This window comes from Staurois parvus, unplaced genomic scaffold (genome assembly GCF_062004578.1).
Source record: "Staurois parvus isolate SC_StPar_1 unplaced genomic scaffold, SC_StPar_1.0 ptg000048l, whole genome shotgun sequence".
In the NCBI taxonomy this organism is placed as follows: domain Eukaryota; kingdom Metazoa; phylum Chordata; class Amphibia; order Anura; family Ranidae; genus Staurois; species Staurois parvus.
The window spans coordinates 5037168-5060732 of NW_028317844.1; the positions used below are offsets into that span (position 1 = coordinate 5037168).

The 23565-nt window shown below is 40.0% G+C and overlaps 1 protein-coding gene across 1 annotated transcript in view; it reads right to left on the reverse strand.

Moving 5' to 3' along the window:
* AFG1L (AFG1 like ATPase) overlaps positions 1–23565 on the reverse strand; it is a 154163-nt gene that overhangs the window by 106769 nt on the left and 23829 nt on the right. The window contains exon 3 of the mRNA XM_089664829.1: positions 1381–1432. Coding sequence (XP_089520955.1) covers positions 1381–1432 — 52 coding nt within the window. The remainder of the gene's footprint in view (positions 1–1380; positions 1433–23565) is intronic.

The window sequence follows — 23565 nt, forward strand, 5'->3', positions numbered from 1 at the left end:
TGACACTGGTTTGGAAGGGGTTGATATCTAGGGTGATCAAAGGGTTGTGTGCCTCGCTATGTGCTTGGTGTACACTAGATGGCGCTGGTACCAGGAAGTGATGGATCGTGTTCCCAGCTCTACAGGGACATAGGATCAATCACTCCCTCCTGTCACAACAGTAAACATAGGTATAGCTCTGTTCTTCCTCCCTGCCTGACAATCTGCGGGTGTCGGCAAACATCTGCTCGCTGGGACTCACAGTTCACAGCAGAAGCGATCCACCAACGGCACACATGCACCCCCCGTGAGGTGGAAGTGCAAAATCATGTATAAATACGTGATTTTGCACAGGAGAGCAGTCCTGTAGCAGTAAAACTGCTATAGGGTGAGGGTAAAGTGGTTAAAAATGATGGCATGTATCAGCTAGTTACAATGGTATAATAATGTTTTAGCTGTAATAGTACACATTACACAATCTTGTTCATGAAACACTACAAAAAAAATAAAAAATTCCTTGCTTCTTCCTGTACATCCTCTCTCATTCCAAGATGATCAGGAATCCAGTAGTCATTTTCAATCCCAACATGACCCTGGAGCCCACAGACACAGAATACTGTAATCTACTCTGCTGTATGAATCTTAATTACTCTTAAGCAGTCAACAGCAGAATTAATGTGGAACTTAACTGCACCACAAACTGAAAACATTAATTTATTTTTAATATTCAAAGTAAATTCACTCCATGCCCATCAATCCATGCCCTCCATGCTTTATTTTGTTGAGAAATCACTTTGAAAAACACCCCCTAACATTTCTAGCAGCGGCCATCTTGAGTAAGGGCAGATGATTAATGTAGCGTTTACTTTCTGGGATCAATCTGCCCTTTACTTCATTGCTGAGAAAATCCCTCCTCCAGATGAAAAAAAATGCCCATGAAGATTCTTTGGATGTATGACATAATTTTGGTATAGGCCAAAAAAACAGGAAGCCAACTGAAAAAATGTAGATAAAAAAAGTTTAAAACAAGTAAACTTCCTATCTATTTACTAAGGCTAGCAGCATAAGGATTACAATTAGTTAATGCTGATTGAGAGAGTAAAGTTCCACTGCCAGAAACTGCAAGCAGATAGGCTCTTTATTGCAGATGAGGCATGCCAGCACAGTCCCTGTGTGCCAGAATGACTGACTCTCTTCTGCATGCACCCTGCAAACGATGCCAGAAAGAGATGGGACCATTAAAAGGAAATGCAAGTTTAGCTCTGCTTTAAGATGTCTTATACTTTAAGCACACAGTATACTGTAAATAGTAAAATAACAAATCAGTAGCAAGCAGTAATGTAATATATGCAAGCTCTGAAACAGTGAAATAACATTCCATTAAATAATTCTATAACTTACCAACATCTCCAAAGACATAAAGTCCTTTAGGAGGTTTCTTTTGTGAGAAAAACTAAAATGAGACAAGAAGCAGAAGAGTTATTTTGAACATTCTGTTTATATATTAACTGACATTTATAGCAAACTTTAACTGTTCACCATTTCATCAAGCCATGGTAATAAGTTAAAAAAATCATAAAATAAAAGCTATATAAACCACAAGTGCATTTTATACATATATGTTATTCTGAAAGACAAAGTAATATTTACATTTCCTAGTATAGTACTGAAAATGTTTTGAAAAGGTGGTCCTGAGATGACAGCCAGATACCAGATTGCACACTTATCAAACTATATAAAATGCAGTATCTAGATAACAATAAAGATCAGTTAAGTCCTGACCCAAGCCTTCACTTTTTCTAAAAACTCAAAGTGTATCGACATCCAGTGTCAAATATTTCACATACCACTCAGGTCAGTTCAGGCTCCACAATTGCATCTCAATTACTAGCTCTGCTCTTTTCCACCAAAGCAAAAACTTGGACCAGCAACAGGAATACTACACAACAAGATGCAAAATAATATTCTTAAGATACCATCATCAGGAACTGGTTTCTTGAGAAAGTCCTGTGCCTAGTTTGAAACATATCAGTATAGGACCTATTTCTGCTGGTTATATGTGGGACATTCCTGCTGCTGGTACAAGCGCAACTTTTTATTTGGAATAGAACTGGGAAGGTTTCTACTGCTGTCTGTTCCTTCTAGAAAAAATCATGCTGTCTGTCCTGATGACCATTGGCATAAGAACTAAACCTGAAGGAAAATCCAAAGAATTGAGTTGTTACTAAACTGTAGTAAATGATAAAACATACACTTTAGCTAGAATTAGGGCTTAACATTAGACCATGTATTCATTTTATGAAATGTTTGAACCATGTTTACCTTAAAGTTTAACCCCAGTTTTGTTGAGAAAGATCAATTCCCTCTGGGTGATCAATGTACATTTCAAGCATATTAACAAACTTTGTTAAGGGTTCCTAACTTTTTCTGCTCTAAATAAATTGCTGTATGTTTCACCCTGTCCTTTCCAGACTGCTTCCTAAATGGGAGGGTCTTTCTTCATTATAACCACCTAATGCACTCTCAGTGTCCTCATGGGAAAAGCTGCATTATCTGCAAGCCTTAGGGAGCATCTCACCAAAATGAAATTTTTACTGTTGGGATGCATAACATTTTACATAGTGCTTAGTGTATCTTAGTACAGACTTCTGAGAAAATCAGTCAGCCAATCACAGAAACAGGAATGGATATGTTGCCATATTGCATTTAATATTTTTGACAGTTCTAGAAAATTACAGCAGTTGTAGATTGACATGGAAAGATAAGTTTTAATTACAATAAATTTCAAAACGGCTTGTATAGCAATTTTGTATGCAATATTTTTTGTCTGAACAAAACTAGAATTTTCCCTAAACAGTAAAAATTAGTTCAAAGGTTGGATCGCATCCTTGATATATATTCAGAGCACCATAACCCAGGTGATCTATTATACAAGCAATAAATCACTCGGCAATTCCTTAACTACATAAATCACATAAGGACTAAATACAAACTCCCCTAAGAAAAGTCATACTTTCACCCTTGAAAGCAAAAAATCAATGCTAGAACCTTTTCTCTATAAAAAACTCCAACCCCTAAACCAAAAAGAACAATAAAATAAAATAGATAAAATATAGTCCAAGAAATAATGTCTAAAAATTACTAACCAAATATAAATCGTCCACCAAAATATTCCAATCCAGTGCATCCAACTTCATCCTCCATTCCAGATCACGTGATACCTCGAAAACTAACTAAAATAGTGTATTACCTTCAAAACTTCAATGTATATACTTTGAAATTTAGTGTATACTTTATTAATGCAAAATAATTATTTTTTGCATTAATAAAGTATACACTAAATTTCAAAGTATATACATTGAAGTTTTGAAGGTAATACACTATTTTAGTTATTTTTTTCAAGGTACCACGTGATCTGGAATGGAGGATAAAGTTGGATGCACTGGATTGGAATATTTTGGTGGACGATTTATATTTGGATAGTAATTTTTAGACATTATTTCTTGGACTATATTTTATTTATTTTATTTTATTGTTATTTTTGGTTTAGGGGTTGGATTTTTTTTAGAGAGAAAAGGTTCTAGCATCTATTATACAAGCATCAACGCCCAGTCTTTTTTTTTCTATGACCCCCAGTAACTTCGCTTCTGCTTGTCAAATGCATTGAGAGACCTTGCTGGTCAATAGGAAACCAGAGGGAGCAGGATGAGGTGGGTCACACATCAATCACAGAAGATTTAGTCAATATTTGAAAACAGAGTGCATTTTTTGTGATAGGGGGTCTGAGTGGATGGAAGGAGGAACCCAGAAATTTCTTCTTTATGGATCTGGGGCAAATAAGGTTAGCCCACAAGATCACTTTAGAAGAACAACTTACCGTATTTTTCGCACCATAAGACGCACTTTTTTCCCCCCCAAAAAGGGGGGAAAATGTCAGTGCGTCTTATGGAGCGAATGTAAAGCGGCCGGTCCGGTATTTCTGCCGCCACCATGTCAGAATCAGAATACCGGGCCGGCCGCTCAGCTGTTCTCTCCTGCAGGGCCTTACCTGTTCCTCGCTCCAGCGCTGCACAGTCTTCCCGCGCTGGCTTCTGTGACAGCCGGGTGCCCACTGCGCATGTGCTGCGCTTTGTGAATGATCCGGTGTCTTCTGGGACACATGAAAGGTCACAGAAGGCGCCGGGCCATTCACAAAGCGAAGCGCTTCTTGCACCTGCGCAGTGGGCACCCGGCTGTCACAGAAGCCGGCCCGGGAAGAAGAGGGAAGGCAACTCCGCGGAAGTGGGAGCGGGTACCTGTCAAATTCAGGTACCCGCTCCCCCTCCCTCCCCAAAGGTCAGCAGTCTCTGGTCATCCCCTTCACTGTCTGCAGTCTCTGGTCATTCCCTGCACTGTCCGCAGTCTCTGGTCATTCCCTGCACTGTCTGCAGTCTCTGGTCATTCCCTGCACTGTCCGCAGTCTCTGGTCATCCCCTGTACTGTCCGCAGTCTCTGGTCATCTCCTGTACTGTCTGCAGTCTCTGGTCATTCCCTGTACTGTCTGCAGTCTCTGGTCATCTCCTGTACTGTCTGCAGTCTCTGGTCATCCCCTGTACTGTCTGCAGTCTCTGGTCATTCCCTGTACTGTCCGCAGTCTCTGGTCATTCCCTGCACTGTCCGCAGTCTCTGGTCATTCCCTGCACTGTCCGCAGTCTCTGGTCATCCCCTGCACTGTCCGCAGTCTCTGGTCATTCCCTGCACTGTGTCCGCAGTCTCTGGTCATCTCCTGCACTGTGTCCGCAGTCTCTGGTCATCTCCTGCACTGTGTCCGCAGTCCCTGGTCATCTCCTGTACTGTGTCCGCAGTCTCTGGTCATCTCCTGTACTGTGTCCGCAGTCTCTGGTCTTCTCCTGTACTGTTTCTGCAGTCTCTGGTCATCTCCTGTACTATGTCCGCAGTCTCTTGGTCATCCCCTGTACTTTGTCCGCAGTCTCTGGTCATCTCCTGTACTATGTCTGCAGTCTCTGGTCATCTCCTGTACTGTGTCCGCAGTCTCTGGTCATCCCCTGTACTATGTCTGCAGTCCATTGGTTCAGAATATTTTTTTTTCTTGTTTTTCACCTCTAAAACCTAGGTGCGTCTTATGGTCAGGTGCGTCTTATGGAGCGAAAAATACGGTATATAACTTATATACTTACTTTATGTGCTGATATGGGCAAAGGCATTTGAGCTGCACAATAGAAAATGCTCACAAATTGGGATTCATAGGGGGATGGAGCAAACAAGCAATCCAAACAGACATAAAGATCTGATTTAATTGAGAATTGGTCGGCCTTTATTTCTACAATCAGAGACAAAGATATAAACATGAACCAATAGGGTAGCAGGTAAACGTTTAATCCTCATGAGACTTCTTTAACATATTCTGCATTCCTTTGAATGATCAACACCAGTCCATGCCTCTGAAGGACATAAACTTGTAATATTAATACCTCACTTATGTAAGCTCTAGTGCCAATTTGGTGAGACTTCTTTTATAGCTAAATAAAACCCTTCATTTAAATATATTCCATAGCCATAGCTAGTTTGTGTGCACAGAAACCTTTTTTTTTTAAAATCTAGATATTAACTTGAAAAAGTAGTAATGACAATCACTGTGCTGCACATAGCCTGTTCTGAGAGCAGTGGCAAAGTACAGGCTTTTTTGCATGCTGTATACTAGACAAATCTAAGAAATACACAAAGGACACACAAACAGGAAGAAACTAACAAACTCCATATATAAAAGTGTACATTGTTTCAGACAATTTTAACCACTTTAAGCCATGTTAAATACAAAAATGACCAAAAAGGGAATAATGCAATCTGCGGGCAACAGGCTTAATGAAACTGTTGATGGTAAATTCTCATTACCCATTCGGATCTCTATTATTTTATATATTCAAATACACAGTGACAAGCAACTTCTTCAGATTGCATATTAATGTGGGAAAAATTTGTGGTTTTCAGGAAAATATTATTTTTCCAATACAAGAGGGCAAAGATTGATAGTGTGCATAGGCTGTGGCAATCAAACAGAATTCAGCTTTCAGAAACTCAAGTGGTTACCATAAAAACTTGATTTGCATTTATAGAATATTGAACAGCACAGGCTCTTTAGATTTTATTCAATATATCCAACCGTGGTCAAATGTCATCCCTTTGATAACATGCTGGTGCACGAAACGCGTCAGTGAGGAGCCTTTCAGAGTAACGTCACGCCGCAGACGGCCAGTGGCCATTTTACTTGTGCTTTTTTACATGTGAGTGCTTTTCATTTCTCTACTCTGCTAGATTCTAAAGAAAATACTACACTATCAGTACCTATCTGTTTCTGGCTTGTTATATGCGAGCCCCTAAGGTGGAGATTTCCCCCAACTTCTGATGCTTCTGATCTGGTGGTCTAACACTTACCTGGAGCTGTCCCTGGGAGCAGAGAGTGTCTTGTGAGGGAGTGGTGCTGCCTTGTGTGCCTATGATGTGCCTGATGACCCCACAGCCCTTGCCTTGACCCAGGTGACCACTGGTGGATGTATATGCACATGCGCATACCTTTTGCGCTTCTGGTGAGTGCATTCATATTACTGGCCCTCGCCATAGAGATCACCAGCACGGATCACCATTATATTTCGACTTGATTTGCATTTTCTCCTTATTATGCACTAGTCACTTTATATTTATTGACTTTATTCGTTCGATACTTCACTAACGTGACGATTCACCACTATACCACTTTATAGCGCTGTGTAAGCGCCCACTTCTTACAATTTATCATTATTATTGTTCATTATTTTCTAGTGCTGCATTTATATTATATTGGATTATTTGGAGGTCTAGAGATTTACCTCGTATGCCAGCTGCTTTTTTGATCTTGCGCTCGCATACATCTTTATTATATACATGGTCAAATGAGTTGCACATAATTTTCTTGCTCCCAGTACTATTATTCAAAAACTCTCTGCAAGTGGTCACTGCTGTTTTGCAATTAGTAATAAAGAACATAAAACACACAAGCAACAAACAACCTTAACAAGGTTACTGTCTTTGAACAAAAGACTCTAAAATACATCAAACTTTCCTGAATAACTTTAAGATTATCTGTACTTTTGGTAGTACTTTTTATTTAATTAAATTTAATTTAGATTTAATTTAGATTTTGCATGATAATAAGAGACTGCTACTTTTAACTGGTAGAAAGGTAGGCCAAGAACAAAGATATACTTTTAAAGATGCTCCATCCTGCAGTAACATTGTTTAGCTACAATATGCCAGATGTGAAATTATAAGTGTTTAGCAGACTTCATTTTATCCTAATGTGCAACATCTGTTTTATGCTGCAGCTGGACACATTGTGTTGCTAATTCAGTGCCTTTTTTTAGGTGTTAGTTCCAATAAATGCTATGATTTTCCAACTATTCTTGTTACTACGATTATAAGATATACTGGGTGACAATTCAATTTAGACCATGTGCTAAATTTTCTCCAGTTCTTTGTTTTTGTTTTTATGGGTTCAAGACATTCCTCGTTTAAGCATGGACATTTTTATGATCTAAATAGCTTCCTAAAAAATGAAAACTCTTTTCTATACTATAATCATTTGTATTTTGAATGTTATAACTAAAATGAATACTAAATGATAATTCTTTTGAATAAATATGCTTTTCCAGCAGCATCTCAAATTAGATTAAGCCATCCCCCAAGTGCCAGTTCGCTAACATACAGTCAGGTCCATAAATATTGGGACATGGACACAATTCTAACATTTTTGTCTCTATACACCACCACAATGGATTTGAAATGAAACAAACAAGATGTGCTTTAACTGCAGACTGCCAGTTTTAATTTGAGGGTATTTACATCCAAATCAGGTGAATGGAGTAGGAAGTACAACAGTTTGCATATGTGCCTCCCACTTGTTAAGGGACCAAAAGTAATGGGACAGAATAATAATCATAAATAAAACTTTCACTTTTTAATACTTGGTTGCAAATCCTTTGCAGTCAATTACAGCCTGAAGTGTGGAACGCATAGACATCACCAGACGCTGGGTTTCAACCCTGGTGATGCTCTGCCAGGCCTCTACTGCAACTGTCTTCAGTTCCTGCTTGTTCTTGGGGCATTTTCTCTTCAGTTTTGTCTTCAGCAAGTGAATGCATGCTCAATCGGATTCAGGTCAGGTGATTGACTTGGCCATTGCATAACATTCCACTTCTTTCCCTTAAAAAACTCTTTGGTTGCTTTTGCAGTATGCTTTGGGTCATTGTCCATCTGCACTGTGAAGCGGCGTCCAATGAGTTCTGAAGCATTTGGCTGAATATGAGCAGATAATATTGCCCAAAACACTTCAGAAATCATCCTGCTGCTTTTGTCAGCAGTCACATCATCAATAAATACAAGAGAACCAGTTCCATTGGCAGCCATACATGCCCACGCCATGACACTACCACCGCCATGCTTCACTGATGAGGTAGTATGCTTAGGATCATGAGCAGTTCCTTTCCTTCTCCATACTCTTCTCTTCCCATCACTCTGGTACAAGTTGATCTTGGCCTCATCTGTCCATAGGATGTTGTTCCAGAACTGTGAAGGCTTTTTTAGATGTCGTTTGGCAAACTCTAATCTGGCCTTCCTGTTTTTGAGGCTCACCAATGGTTTACATCTTGTGGTGAACCCTCTGTATTCACTCTGGTGAAGTCTTCTCTTGATTGTTGACTTTGACACACATACACCTACCTCCCGGAGACTGTTCTTGATCTGGCCAACTGTTGTGAAAGGTGTTTTCTTCACCAGGGAAAGAATTCTTCGGTCATCCACCACAGTTGTTTTCCGTGGTCTTCCGGGTCTTTTGGTGTTGCTGAGCTCACCGATGCGTTCCTTCTTTTTAAGAATGTTCCAAACAGTTGTTTTGGCCACGTCGAATGTTTTTGCTATCTCTCCGATGGGTTTGTTTTGTTTTTTTCAGCCTAATGATGGCTTGCTTCACTGATAGTGACAGCTCTTTGGATCTCATCTTGAGAGTTGACAGCAACAGATTCCAAATGCAAATAGCACACTTGAAATGAACTCTGGACCTTTTATCTGCTCATTGTAATTGGGATAATGAGGGAATAACACACACCTGGCCAAGGAACAGCTGAGAAGCCAATTGTCCCATTACTTTTGGTCCCTTAACAAGTGGGAGGCACATATGTAAACTGTTGTAATTCCTACACCGTTCACCTGATTTGGATGTAAATACCCTCAAATTAAAGCTGACAGTCTGCAGTTAAAGTGTATCTTGTTCGTTTCATTTCAAATCTATTGTGGTGGTGTATAGAGCCAAAAATGTTAGAATTGTGTTGATGTCCCAATATTTATGGACCTGACTGTAAATGTACCTATTGAAAAGACAGTAGTCATTTGAAAACAGTAATACATACTAAGCAGCCTGGCTTGCTCCAATCTCATCGTAGGTATGTGAAAAAGGTGAAAAAGAGCATGGAGAATTGCACCCTCACAAAAAAATTTACATTAATGCGATAATGACTCAGCAGCAGTAGAAAACGTATCTTAAGGAGTTAATCATTGATGATTCTACGTTAAGGTAACTTAATTTTGAACATAATTTCATAACATCTTGTTCAATAAGCAAAGCAAGCATAGGAAGTGAGACACACAGATGGTTAACAAGTGAAATTTTTTGGGGGTAAGAAAATGATAATTTCCTCTGAATGAACAATATACAATACTTCATGAAAAGTTTAGCAAACTTTATTGCAGACTCTTACTTGCTCTTATTGTTTAAAAATTGATATAGGCCTTACAATGACCTTTCCCAAACGGACAGATAAGTGGAAAGGTCTGCCTTTATTATAACCATCTAAAAAAATCTTTATAATAAGAAAAGCAACAGTGTTGGCATCCCTTAAAGCTATCTGCAGCCTTTGGAGAAGAGGGGTGAAGGAGGAAGGACTGAGCACCAAATTTCAAAAATAAAAACTGAGATCTCTGAAGGTGTTGTAACACTAGAGGGTCTATTAATACCACATTTGCGGGACGAATATACAACTACAAGTAAAAATCATTGTATTTTGTCTAATATGATAATTTTTTATGATGGTAAGGGCCACCAAGTGGCCACAATGCAGTAGTTTTCACAAAATACCACAATCAGATAAATACTGCATTATGGATACTGGATGACCATAACCATCATTTACTTATTTTAGGTACTTATATAGCGCTGTCAATTTACGCAGGGCTTTACATATATATTGTACATTCACTTCAGTCCCTAACCCTCAAGGGGCGTACAATCTAAGGTTCCTATCTTACATTCATACATATTAGGGCCAATTTGGACAGGAATCAATTAACCTACCAGCATGTCTTTGGAGGGAAACCGGAGTACCCCGAAGGAAACCCACGCAGGCATAGGGAGAACATGCAACCTCCAGGCAGGTGGTGCCATGCTTGGGATTTGAATCAATGACCCTAGTACTACCAGGCGGAAGTGCTAACCATTTAGTCACTGTGCTGCCCATCATAGAAATAAATCACACTGGATTTTTCAATATAATTGTAAGAACGTGTCAGAATTGTACATTGAATTATTTATAAATAGAATCTTTACAGCTTATAAAATGCCCAAATGATGCTATATTTGCATGGAAAGGATCCTTAATGTAGTTCAAGGTTTGAAAAAAAAAAAAAAACATAACTGCAGACCTTGAAGGTTACTTTTAAGCACTGTGACGCAAACGGCTTTTGGAGCAATTACATATGCTGCATTTGGTTTTTTTTAGAAAGTGACATTCACACTGGAATTGATGTTGGAAGATCCCAATGTGTGATAAACTCCGATAACAGTATACAATGGCCTTTTAAATATGAAACCCTTGAAATAATTTTCAAATTACAACCCATCTGCTCTATACGGCAAAGCGACATTCTGGACTTGCTGTAAAACCCTTTTCTCGAGATCATTAAGGGCACAAAGTAAGAAGGAATTCGGAGATGTACAGGACATCCACAAGCTGTCTGGGGGGAGAGGCAACACAGCAAACAAACTGCCAACCAGCCCACATAGCTACCAGGTAAAAATTGGGGTTTCTTGCAGCTCAAAGCTCAGCTGAGGCCTGAACATTCACCTAGTAAAACTTAGAGAATGTGTGAACAGAAGAACAGGTGGCAAACTTAGAAATCTGGGAACCAGAGGTGTGATGTTAAAACGCCCAAGAAGCACTTACTGATCTAGTAGAGTGCACCTCAATATCCTTAAGCTGGTATGCTTTAATTATAAGCAGCCTAAGCCTCTAGGGAATGACAAAGAGGTAGTCAGTTATTTTAAAAGAAGGCATGGCTGAGGAATAAACTCAAACAGCCTAAATCAAATTCAAACATTGGAAAGAAATCTCCTTTGGATGTATTGGAGCAGGACAGGGATGGAAGCTCAATGTCCTTGTTAAGGTGGGAGGAAGACACTGCCTTAGGGTGAATGGAGGCCCAAGACCTTAAGACAAACCTGTCTCTTTGAAGAAAACAAAAAGGGCCCTTGCAGGACAAGGCCAATTTGGAAAATAATCTCACAGAGATTATGGAAATGTGAAAGATCACCTTGTGAGAGCAGAGAGAAGGATAGCTCTGATAGGTTAAAGGGCAGTTCTTGAAGAGCCATTAGAACCAGGTTGAGGTCCCATGGAGCTACAGATGGACATATAGGCAGGAGTGTGTGAGCGGCATCCTGTACAGAAATTTTTACCAAAGAATAAGAGGCAATTGGTCTTTAAAAAAGAATAGCCTGACCCGAGATTTTTCCCTTAATAGTACTCAGGGCCAACTGTTGATCCAGACCGAACTGGGGAAAAGTCAGACAGATATTTCTGGAATGGATTTTCAGTGCTTCATACCAAAAATCATCTTTACAGCAACTGTAAAGCAGGTGGACTCCTCCCCAGCCTGTCAGGCTGGCATCCATCATGAGAATGCTCTGGACTGGTGGAAAGTAGGATTTACCAGACTCCAAAACTGGATTTGTGAGCCATCAAGCCAGGAATAACCTGGTCTTGAGTATCTGGCACATGTGATTGTCCAGAGAATGTGCATTCTTTTGCTATGCAGCCAGAATGTTGAGTTGTAACGGTCCAAAGTGTAAATCAGAGACACCAGGATGGCTCCTGTCCAATCGTAGGGCAGGATGGTCAGGAGTTTTTTTAGTGGAAGAAGTACCGTTGCCGGAGCAATATTTAGAAGGAGACCTAGATACTCCAAGAAATGGGTCAGTTCCAGCGCTGATTTATGAATGTTTGGGATCCAAATGACGCTATGGAGCGCAGTTTGAAGAACATTCACAGATAAAGCTTGTGCTGACTGTTCCCTCAGTAAGAGGTCGTCCAAGTATCCCAGTGTGGGAATGCCCCATGAGCATAGTAAGGCTTGTAATAAGGCCAGTGCTTTGGTGAAAACTTGAGGTGCAGTGGCCAAACCAAAAAAAAGAGCAACTAACTGATAGTGTTGCGTACCTGCAGCAAATCGCAGGCATCATTGATGCACCAGAAAGATGGAGGCTTCCTTGATGTCCGTGGAGGCCAGAAAGTCTCCTGGGAGGAAGTGATGACTGATTAAGATATTTTCAATAGGGAACTTTTTCACTTGTAGCTCCTGGATGCTACATCTCAGCCATGAATTCAATATGGTTTTGGTCAAAATGGTATCAAAGGCTAACAGGCATTCCCAATTTGGGAATTGGGGGTGTACTCTCATTGTGGGGAGAACTTGCTCTTAGGTTTGGAAGATTTTGGCGTTCAAAGTTCGAGAGGGAACAAATTCCTAGATTTGGGCTTAGAGGTCAGCCTGAAATGAAAGTAAATCTACTTAGTTCCAGAGGAAGAAGGCTTGCCAGTTTTAGCCATAGGTTTCTTTCACTGGAGTAAAAAAATATTCTTTCATCCAGCGACACCTTAAAGTTGTCCAGGAAAGCACCGAAAAGGCATTCTCAATCAGAGAGCATATGCATATTTTGCACTGCTGTTCAGCAGACTAACATTTAAGTGTTATTAAAGGCTCTGCTTTTTTTTTTTTATTAAATGAACAAGCACCTCATACTTACCTGCTATGTGCTGTGGTTTTCCACAGAGCAGCCCTAATCCTCTTCCCCCACCGATGCTTCTGGCTCCTCCCCGCTGACCAATGCTCCCAATAGAAAGCTGCTTGCTATAAGGGGCACTGGTGCATGCTTGCATAGATCCACAGTTCAGCCCCACCCCCTACTCTCTCCTCTTTGGCTCACAGGCTGTTATTGACCGCAGTGGGAGCCAAGAGCTCCCAGCGCTGTCTCAACCAGTGAGGAGAGGGTGCCCTGTAGCCTAGGCTCTCATGCACATAGCTGGATCAAGAGGGGGCTCAGGTGAGTATTAGGGGAGCTGCACACAGAAGGTTTTTTACCTTCATGCATAGAATCCGTGAAGGTAAAAATCCTTCAGCCTTTACAACCACTTTAACCAAGAGTCCTCCTCATATGTAGAGAGATGAGACTTGTTCTGGATATGGGATCAACACAGCAGTGTAGGGCAACATAAATGATTTCTAACTGTTGCAAAATAGTTAAGAGTGTGCCAGGAAGACATTCAGACCCCAAAGGTCTGGCAGATGGCTATGCCAGCTATGGTAGATTGCACAGCAGGGCCTGCTAGAGAAAAAAGGGACTTGGAAAGGATTTCTAGTTTTTTATCAACTAGGCAAGTTTAACCACCACCACACTTTGAATGACAAATATTCAGGCATGCAAATTTGCACCCAAATTAATTTTGTACAGTATCTTTTTTTTTTTTATACAGATACAGCTTTCTTTGGTGATAATTAATCACCACTGGATTTTTAGTTTTTGCTATATAAAGGAAAAAAGGCTGAATATTTTGAAAAATTAAACACATTTTTCTTAGTTTCTCTTATAAAACTTTGCAAACAGAAGAATCTTTCTTCATACATGTGGGCCAAACTGTATTCTGCTACAATTCTTTGGTGGAAAAAATAAGTGTACCTTATTTAGTCAGAACAAAAGTTATAATGTCTACAAACTATGGTACATACAGTGGGTATAGAAAAAAATCACCCCCTTTAAATTCACATGCTGTTGCTTTGCAGCCTAAAATGAAGACAGCCACAGTTTTTGTTTTATCCAGCTGTATTTACTCAGTGCCACTTATAACATTCAAGTGACATATAGAACACCATAGTTCACCATATAGAACACCATAGTGGAATAAAGTTGTGGACAGGCACAAGTAAGGAGATGGATACAAATTTCAAAGCCTTTATCAATGTCTAGAAGCACAGTGGAGTCTAATATAAAGAAGTGGAAGGTATTTGGTATAAAACAGACCCTCCCTGGATCGGGATGTTGCTCCACATTGGATCAAAAAGGAAACTGGTCAGAGAGGCTACCAAGGGGCCTATGGCAACTCTGAAGCAGTTCCAACAATTTATGACAAAGAGTGGTCATTGTGTGCATGTGACAACAATATCAATATCAACAATTCTCCACAAATGTGACTTGTATGGGACAGTTGGACTTAAACCCCATTGAAAATCTGTGGAATAACTTGAAGACTGCAGTCCACAGTCACCATCAAATTTAACTCAACTTGCAAAGAAGAGTGGGCCAATATTGCTAGAGTTAGGAGAGCCATATCCAAATAGACTAAAGACTAATTAAAGCAAAAGTTGGTACAGCAAAATAATACTGACACAAGGGGATGATCCTTTTTCCAGCTCAGTGATTATGTTTTTGAATTTTGTTTTCTGACAAGTTGGTGTTTTATCTTTCACTTGGATGTTAAGTTGCACTGACTAAATACAGCTGGATAAAACTAAAACTGTGTCGATCTTCATTTCAGGCTCAAAAACATGGGATTATTTTAAAGGGGGGAATTCTTTTCTATACCCACTGTATACATGCAAATTGATCAATCCTGATGTACTGACTGTCTATCTCATTTCTTGAGGCCCTAAAATGCTAAGACAGTACAAATACCCTTCAAATGATTCCTTTTTGAAAAGTAGACAGTCCAAGGTATTTAGAAAGAAGCATGGTGAGTTTTATGATGTTGCAAATTTTTTGTTGTCACAAGTTTTTGGAAAAAGAAGAATTTATTTTTTTTTCACAAAGGTGTCATATGAAGTTATTTGTCACACACAGCATAGGCATACTGACAATTAGACACCAAAACACACTCTGCTACTCCATTCGAGTATAGGGATACCACATGTGTGAGACTTTTTCACAGCCTTGATCATAGAGGGGCTCAAAATTCAAGGAGCACCTACAGGCTTTCAAGGAGCATAACTTAAGTGCTTATGTCCTGACAGTACAGTAAAAACACTCACAAAATTACCATATTTTGGACAGCAAACAACCCAAGCTATTTTTAGAAGGCATAGTGAGTCTCTTGAAAATGTCCTTTTTGCCACACGTTTTTGTAAAATGCAGGAAACAAAGTGACAATTTTTTTGTTTTGTTTTTTAACACAAAAGTTGTCAATTAATAAGATACTGTATTTCTAACACACAGCATAGGCATACTTAAAATTTCACCCCAAAACATATTCTGCTACTCCTTCCAAATGTGGCAATTCCACGTGAGACTTTTTCACAGCCTAGCCATATAGAGGGGCCCTAAAAATCCAAGGGACACCTTCAGGCACTCTAGGGACATAAATTATGGATCTAATTTCCAGACTACCTATCACATTTTTGAAGGCTCTGGAGCACCAGGACAGTATTTTCAAAGAGGCATAGTGGGTCTTTTGAAGACTGCATTTTTGGTCACAAGTGTTTGGAAAATGTAGAATAAAAATATAGTTTTACAAAACTTTCAAATGGCATTTGTCAAGAAATGGATCCTTTCCATGTTGGACCCAGCCATTTCAAAACTGTGACCATTCTTGTTGAGGACATTTCAGTGTTTAATCACCTCCTATCCAGCCAGTTCATATATACGGCCAGAAGGGACCAGCACCGATGTGGGTGGCCCTACTCATATGTCCTCCCACATTGGCCACTCATGTATGCTCTCAAGAGTGTGGAGCAGCAAGATCTGTGACACAGCAAATCACAGATCATGGTACAGGGCAACTTTTGGCCATGTACCATGTGATCGCTGTGACCAATCACAGCGATCACACTAGCATCCAGTGATGACCATGTTCCCTGAACTGTGAGGGACTGAAACAGTCATCCTCAACCTGAAAGACAGGCATCAGTAGCTATCACTTTCCAGTGGTATGCAAGAAAAGACTTCCCCATTGATAAGGCTAGGCTGGAGGTCAACCAAACTAAGACATTCTTTGCTTGGCTGGGCAGGAGCATGTGTAGGTCTAGAGAAGGAGCATGTTTGTTCCATGACAAGATGTTGTGTCAGACAGGTCTCAGATGAAACTAGGTGAATGAAACAGCATCAAAAAAGTCTACCACGAGAGCCAAGAACTCTCATGGAGAATGCCACAGAGGAATGTCTCTTTGACCCCAAGTGCCAAGTGTCAGGTCTGATAGAAAGCAGTTTCTTCTTTGGAAAGAAGACGTTTGTTTGGAATATGTCTTGGATTAGACCTAAGTATTCCAGGTGAGGCACAGGTTGGAGAATGTATTTTTGGAAGCTGATCACTCAACCAAAAGCCTGTTTTACTAAGGTTGCACCAAATGGGATGCAGTGCTTCTATTGTTGTATTAGAAGACAGTGAGGTTGACATATAATAATAAAGCAGTTAAGCTAAGAGTAACAAATGCAGAGGCACTATTGAAATGCAAAGATCAATATATACTAGGTTGTTATCCCCAATAGGTGTGATGGGATAATCAGAAGATATGATGAGGGTGGAAACTAAATAAAATTTCCATTATCAAATCAGTTCTGGTGAAATTACACAGAACTTGCAGAGAACCCTGAAGAACTTCAACTGAGTTTGCATACTGCTAGCCATTTATAATTCAATATTATACAAGCCGCCAGAACACAATCACCGTGCCATTTCTATTAGGAAACCGATGGACCTTTCTCTGTGATATAAAACCAGTACATTGGTGAGGGATCCAAAAGCCCAAATAAGTTATCTCAATAAGGCCCCTTTAGCAGGGTGGAGCTGGAATACTTGACGTAAAAAAAAGTGAGTAAGTCAACCCTAACACCCCAATCTAAAAACCTCTATCAAATCAGTTCTGTAAATCCTGTTGCAGCCAATGGCCTACCACCATTAGACTCAGGGACTGCGTAGCCCTGCAGATAGGTAACAGTCAGGAGTACAGAAATAGTTTGACTATGTAAAATATACATGAACAAAGTTGCCAATAAAGTGTGTAAACAATAATAAAGTGATACATATATGTCCATCCAATAATAAAATAGAGTGTAAAAACACTAATGATGAAAGTGTCCATGGTACTAAAAGGCACAGCAATACCAGTGTTGAATTTCCAAAAAAGTGCTCTTAATCCAGTGAGGGAATCCACCACCTCTAATGGCTATGCACTCACCAAAAAGCTACTGGTAAAGTAGCATTTATGCTGATCACATAGGTGAAAATCTCAAGGATCCATGCGTGCAGACTGGACTTCTCCAATAAGTACTAGTATAACTTCAAATCAAAAGAGGGGGAATCCTCCTAAAGAGAAAAGCTCACCACAGGAGCCCAGGGTTCGATATTTAGTGCAGTATTTATTTAAAAGGAGTATAAAACAATCCACGTGGAAAGATATATAACGTGTTATAAACACATACCAAGATGGCCACCGCTCGAAGTTGCGGACATGGTGGCGTGACGTCAGCACGTAAGGCTCCACCCAAGTATGACATGTTTGTTATTTTAATAAAAAAAAAATTCTGTTTAAAAACACTACTGCAGTAAGAAATGATCAAAACTATAGCCAGTGAGCAAATATGAGTACTATATATACTGATTATCACTAAAGCCTGGAAGTTCCACATTATCAATACTACAGCTAACATGACTACCACCAGGGATTTTTTTCAGCGTGAACATGGGGGGATGCAGTTTTGGAACCTCCAGCACAGAGTGTATGTAATGACAAGGGGTGCAGGGGTGTGTTGGAGGGTCTATTGATGCTGGCTGCTGGGGGATCTATTGTTTCTCGATGGGATCTATTGTTGCTGGGGGATTCTATGGTTTCTGGTGGGGGTTCTATTGTTGCTACAGTTGTCTTAGGTTTCTAGGGGGGTTTATTGTTGTTGGGATGAATATATTTTGCTGGTAGGGATCTACTGTTGAGGGAGGGGGTCTATTGTTGCTGGCTGCTGAAGGGTTTATTGAAGTTGGCTACTTGGAAATCTGTTGTTGCTGGCAGGGTTATTGTTGTTGGGGTGGATTTATTGTTGCTGGGAGGGTCTTTTGTTCCTGGCTGCGGGGGATCTATTTCACTGCTTTTCTTGTTATCAGTAACAAATCCCATACAAATGACACTTGGATCTGTATTCTCTAAAAGGGGCTGTACTGGGAGGTGTGTAGGGTGTGGAACCAAGGGATGGTGCTCAGAGGTGAGTAGGGGGCAGAGACCAGAGTGAATCAGAAGAGGTGAGTTCCTGCACCTATTCTCTGACAAAAAAAAAAGTCCGGACTACCACCATAATTCAGTCTTCCCCCCTCCCCAACCAAAAAAATTACCACAGTAGTTTGTTACCAGTAGAGGTCTAGTAAGTATGGTATTAGTCATACCATTTCTTAGGCCACTCCAATACAAATCAGCACACATCTATTTTAACATTTCTAACCTGATGGTCTGCTTGCTCCACTGGTATTTACTGAGTTCCAGTCTGTTACTTTATATACATAATGTTAATGTCAGCTTTATCATTTCTATTCTTACATTAAGGAAATAGTGCTGTTAACGATTCATGTAAACACAGCAAAGCCAGAACTAAAGTAGGAATATAAATCAGTTTTTTCTAAATATTTGAATATCACTTAGATGTCAAGACTAGAAAGGGAAATCTATAATAAAAATCCCCCCTCCCTCACAACAGTATATAATTTTAGATGCTGTAGGTTTGTAAAAGATTGGCAGGATTTAAAGATGTGCATCATGCAAATATTCAGTCATGAACAGAATCACAGGAAGAAAAAAATGCATGTGCATAATTTTGCTTAATCAAGAATTATATGAAAAAAAGATCTAACATCCGAGGTCACTTTTTTAAAAATAAAATATGAATGTTCTTTGCAAGGTAATCAATCAACAAGCAAAGTACATACTGCTGAAGGTCTTTTTAAAGTAAGAATTAGTTTGGCAAATGAAAATTTAGTTCACACTTTCATGTTCATAAAATGCATGTGCTTAAAATGGATTGTTGTAAAAGGTCAGAATTCAAAGAAGGCAACACTACACAAAAGCATGATTTTACAGTATATTTGTTATTCACTACACCCTGTACTATAGCAATGACATCTTTTCCTGCCCTTGTCATGCCAAGCTTCAAGGTAAATCCAATCATTGCAGAAACATGGAGGTTGCTAGTAGCCTGGCTTACAGTCTATCCACTTGCTTTAATGTTATGACCAAGAACATAAATGCAGATAAATATTTCTAGCCTCTCTTCACTTTCCTGACCTTGATACTTGTTGCAGGTCAGATATAACAGCCAGGCAACTGGCAATGTTAGAAGGAGGACTAGCTCCTCTATTTCTTTCACAACAGATGTATTTATTAAAAATGGAAAACAATGTCTAACTTTATCAGCCCTAGCCTCTGTTCATACCAATGCAATTTGTCATTCGAATTGACAGTTCAAAAATCGCATGAGAAGCCACACCCTATTTGTGCCTATGGGACCGTTCAAACTGGTGCAGCTCCGATTTGCACCAATTTTGAATAAGGGTCCTGCACTATTTTTGCCGATTTCACGTGCAACTTGCATTGACATCTGTAATGAAATCTCACTGACCAGCAGCTTTGAAATTGTGCTACTTCAGCTGAAATAGCATGATTTCAAAGCAGCATTCGGTGTGAACCAGAGCTTAGGGGTTGATTTACTAAAGCTGGAAAGTGTAAAATCTGAAGCAGCTCTGCACATAAACCAATCAGCCTCCAGTTTTTTTCGTCAAAGCTAAATTGAACAAGCTTAAGTGAGAAGCTGATTGGTTACCATGCACAGCTGCACCAGATTCTGAGTGCACCAGTTTGAGTAAATCAACCGTTACATGGCATTAGGCGTCGCTTAACAGATGTAAGAGGAGAAAGAGAATACAGGTCTCTCGGCTCTGCAAACCTCCTAATTGCTTCTAGAAAAGGAGGACAGTTGCAAAGCCGGAAAACCAAGCTACGCAAAGTCCTCTTGGGTGTGGCCAAGCTCCCAGCCATTGTTATGTCTATGTAAGGTATTATTTGTGCAGTGAGTGTATCCATAAGTTCCACGTCTCTGATTCTAGTATAAAGAGAAGACAGGGGATCCCTATTTTTCGAAAGCAGCTCCAACTGATAACTACCAGTAGAAAAGGGGGCAAATACTGCAATGTCTAGATATGCAAAGTTAGTAGAGACAAATCCCAACAGACTAAAGTCTGTAGTTTTGGACAGAGTGGATATGGATTAGAACCCCTGGCAACTGTTATTCCTGTCTGTGCCCCTTTTAGGGAGACTGACCCCCTCTATTTGTTCTGTTTACCATTATCATTGAAAGTAAAAGAAGATCTCAGATTTTGGGTTCTCCCCAGATAAGTAATAGAGGGGAAATCTTCCAATGGGAACATTAGTCCTGTTGACCTGGAGGTCCCCTAGGAATTCCCTTAATTTGCGGTGATTTCCTCTCTGTTCCTGTTTGGCTACTGAAGGGAATTCTCCCCAATGGGACACAGATGGCAAAAAATAAACTGACAGGGATGTTAACCCTCCCTTAGGCTGGCCATACATTATACAATTATCTGGAGATTTTTGGTTTAAAAAACCATATAATAGGAGGACAAACCTAAACAACACTTTCAGTTGTATCCAATTAGGCAGGCCCTTGCTCTACACAATTGAAGGTAAATCTAAAGGAAATTGGGCAGAAAATTGGAAGATAATTGTATAATGTATGGCCAGCCTTACTCTATCTAAAATGAAAAAAAATGTTGCCTATAGTTTTACTTTAAAGCAAAAGGGGGTTCAACAAAATACTGAGTTGGAAAATACTTTTCCAACTCAGTGATTTGGTTTTATATGTTTTACTTTTTTCTGACATGTTGGTGTTATATCTTTCATTTGGATGCTATAAGTAAATACAGCTGGATAAAACAAAAACTGTGTCTGTCTTCATTTCAGGCTGAAAAGCAATTAAATGCGATTATTAAAGGGGAGGTGATTCTTTTTTTTTTAAGCCACTTTATAAAGGTTCCCCCTTATATCAGTGTCCTCACTCCCCTCTTACATCAGTGAACCCCTATATCTTACCCACTCTGAGGAACTCTGATGTAAGAGCCCTTCTTACATCAGAGTTCCCAGCATCCCCCCTTACATCAGTCAGCAGAGTTCACCCTTATAGGCAAGGAGAAACTCTGCAGACTCTGAGATTAGGAGGAACTCTGCAAACTCTAATGTAAGGGGGGGGGGGGGGGCTCAGTGATCAAAGTTCCCCTTTACACCAGGGTCCGCAACATTCCCCCTTACATCAGATTCTGCAGAGTTCCCCTTTACATGAGGGTCCACGCTGTTCCAACTTGCACTGTCAGGCAAACCCTGCTGTCTCTGATGTATTGTAAAGGGTAACTCTGATTTAAAAGGGGATTCTTTGAACGTTGGGAACTCTGAAGTAAGGAGGGATTCTAATTTAAGGGCCATCATTCTGAGAGGCAAAACAAACCGAATTAGATATTCTATATTTTTTATAGTCCCATACGAAATTCCAGATATCCGTTTGGAGTTGTTTAAGGTATAATACAGATACTGAAATCGGTAACGTCTCGAAGAGATATAACATTTTATATATATATGTATATATGTATAGTCATTTCAATAGTCATGGAGGTGAAAAGTCCCAGAAAAGAGATACGATGATGTTTCCACTGTGGGAGGGTTGTGCATATTGTCTTAAAGGTTGGAAATTTTCACCGTCACATCACTCAGCCGGTCCATGCTGGGGAACGATCCCGACTTCAAATTCGGGATCCACCCAAAGCGCTGAGAGCCTGAGCCAGCTGCTCCCTCCCCCTCCACAGCTGAGAGGGGCTCAGCAGACAGCGGTGACTGACAGTCCCGCTCTCTGCTCAAAGCAGCTGTGAGAACTCAGCGATCATGTCTCTTTTAAAGGGAACTGAAGTGTGTTAGCTGTACCCAAGAAAAAGCAGACAGTGGACAGAGAACGTTTACCTGTGGTCTCTCTGCAGCTGATCTTTTCTCCATTTCTGACTTACCATGCCTTATTCTGCACTTTGTCTCTGCTTGGAGTTGACCATCTTGGAAGGAGAACAATAATTAAAACAGTAGTGATATCACCATATCTCACTCCAAATCTCCAGAGACTACCAGTCAGACGTAGCGCTGTCTTACAGTATAACTAAAGGGTTTTTTTGGGTTTTTTTTTAAAGTGGAGAGGGATTAGAACACCTGTCAGTTTACATTGCTGTCTGTGCCTCCATTAAGGAGATTCCCCCTCTCTATTTGTCATATATACCATTATCATTGAAAGTGAAAGTAAAAGAAATTCCCAAATTTTGGGTTGCCCCCAGAAAAGTATTAGCAGACACATTTTCCAATGGGGGCACTAGTTCCAGTGTTGGGAAAGTCCCCAAGGGATTTCCTTAATTTGCAGGGATTTCCTCTCACTTCCTGGTTGGTTATGGGACAGGAAGTGAAAGGAAATCTCCACAAAGGGACACAGATGGCGTAAACAATTCTGACATGGCTTTTAACCCTCCCTTACGCTATCCAAAAAATAAAAAAAATAAAAATGCCTATAGTTCTACTTTTATCTCACACAGCTATGAGACTGTAGGCACAGAAGTGCCTAGGCTTACTTTCCTACTAGGAAAAAAGCTGATATTTTTCAGGAGGAATACTAAACAAAAGGTCTTATATTTTTCAGGGCTGTGCCATTTCTAAACGTTACCTATAATATAGCAAATCTTCACTGTTCATTTCAACTTAAAGTGATACCCTTTATTGTCTATGTAAATAGCAGTAAAATTTTAAAACAATCCTCAAGTGACCTTAGCTGCAGACTCTGTGGCGCAATGCATCCTCAAAGTTTACCAGAGAAGCAGTGACATTGTTCATAACCTGGTCTCTGTTCTACGTGAAGATGCAAGCTTTTGGAATTTTTTTAAAGTGGCTGTAAACCCTTAAATATACCCAGTGAAGTGACTGACCTCAGGTGATACATAGAGATGAAACAAATCCTCCTACATAAATTGTATCTTTGCAGCCCTCCCTTTTCTAATTCTGCTCATAGTGCAGAATTTATACAGCTTTTCTGAGCTTTCAGGCAGCAGGGGGCAATGAGCTGAAGTTACACTCTGCAGATCTCAGTGAGAAGATCTGTAAGAGATGATTGGAAGGAAGGATCACCCCTCCACTTCACACAGGAACATATCTGAGGCTGTCAATCACAGT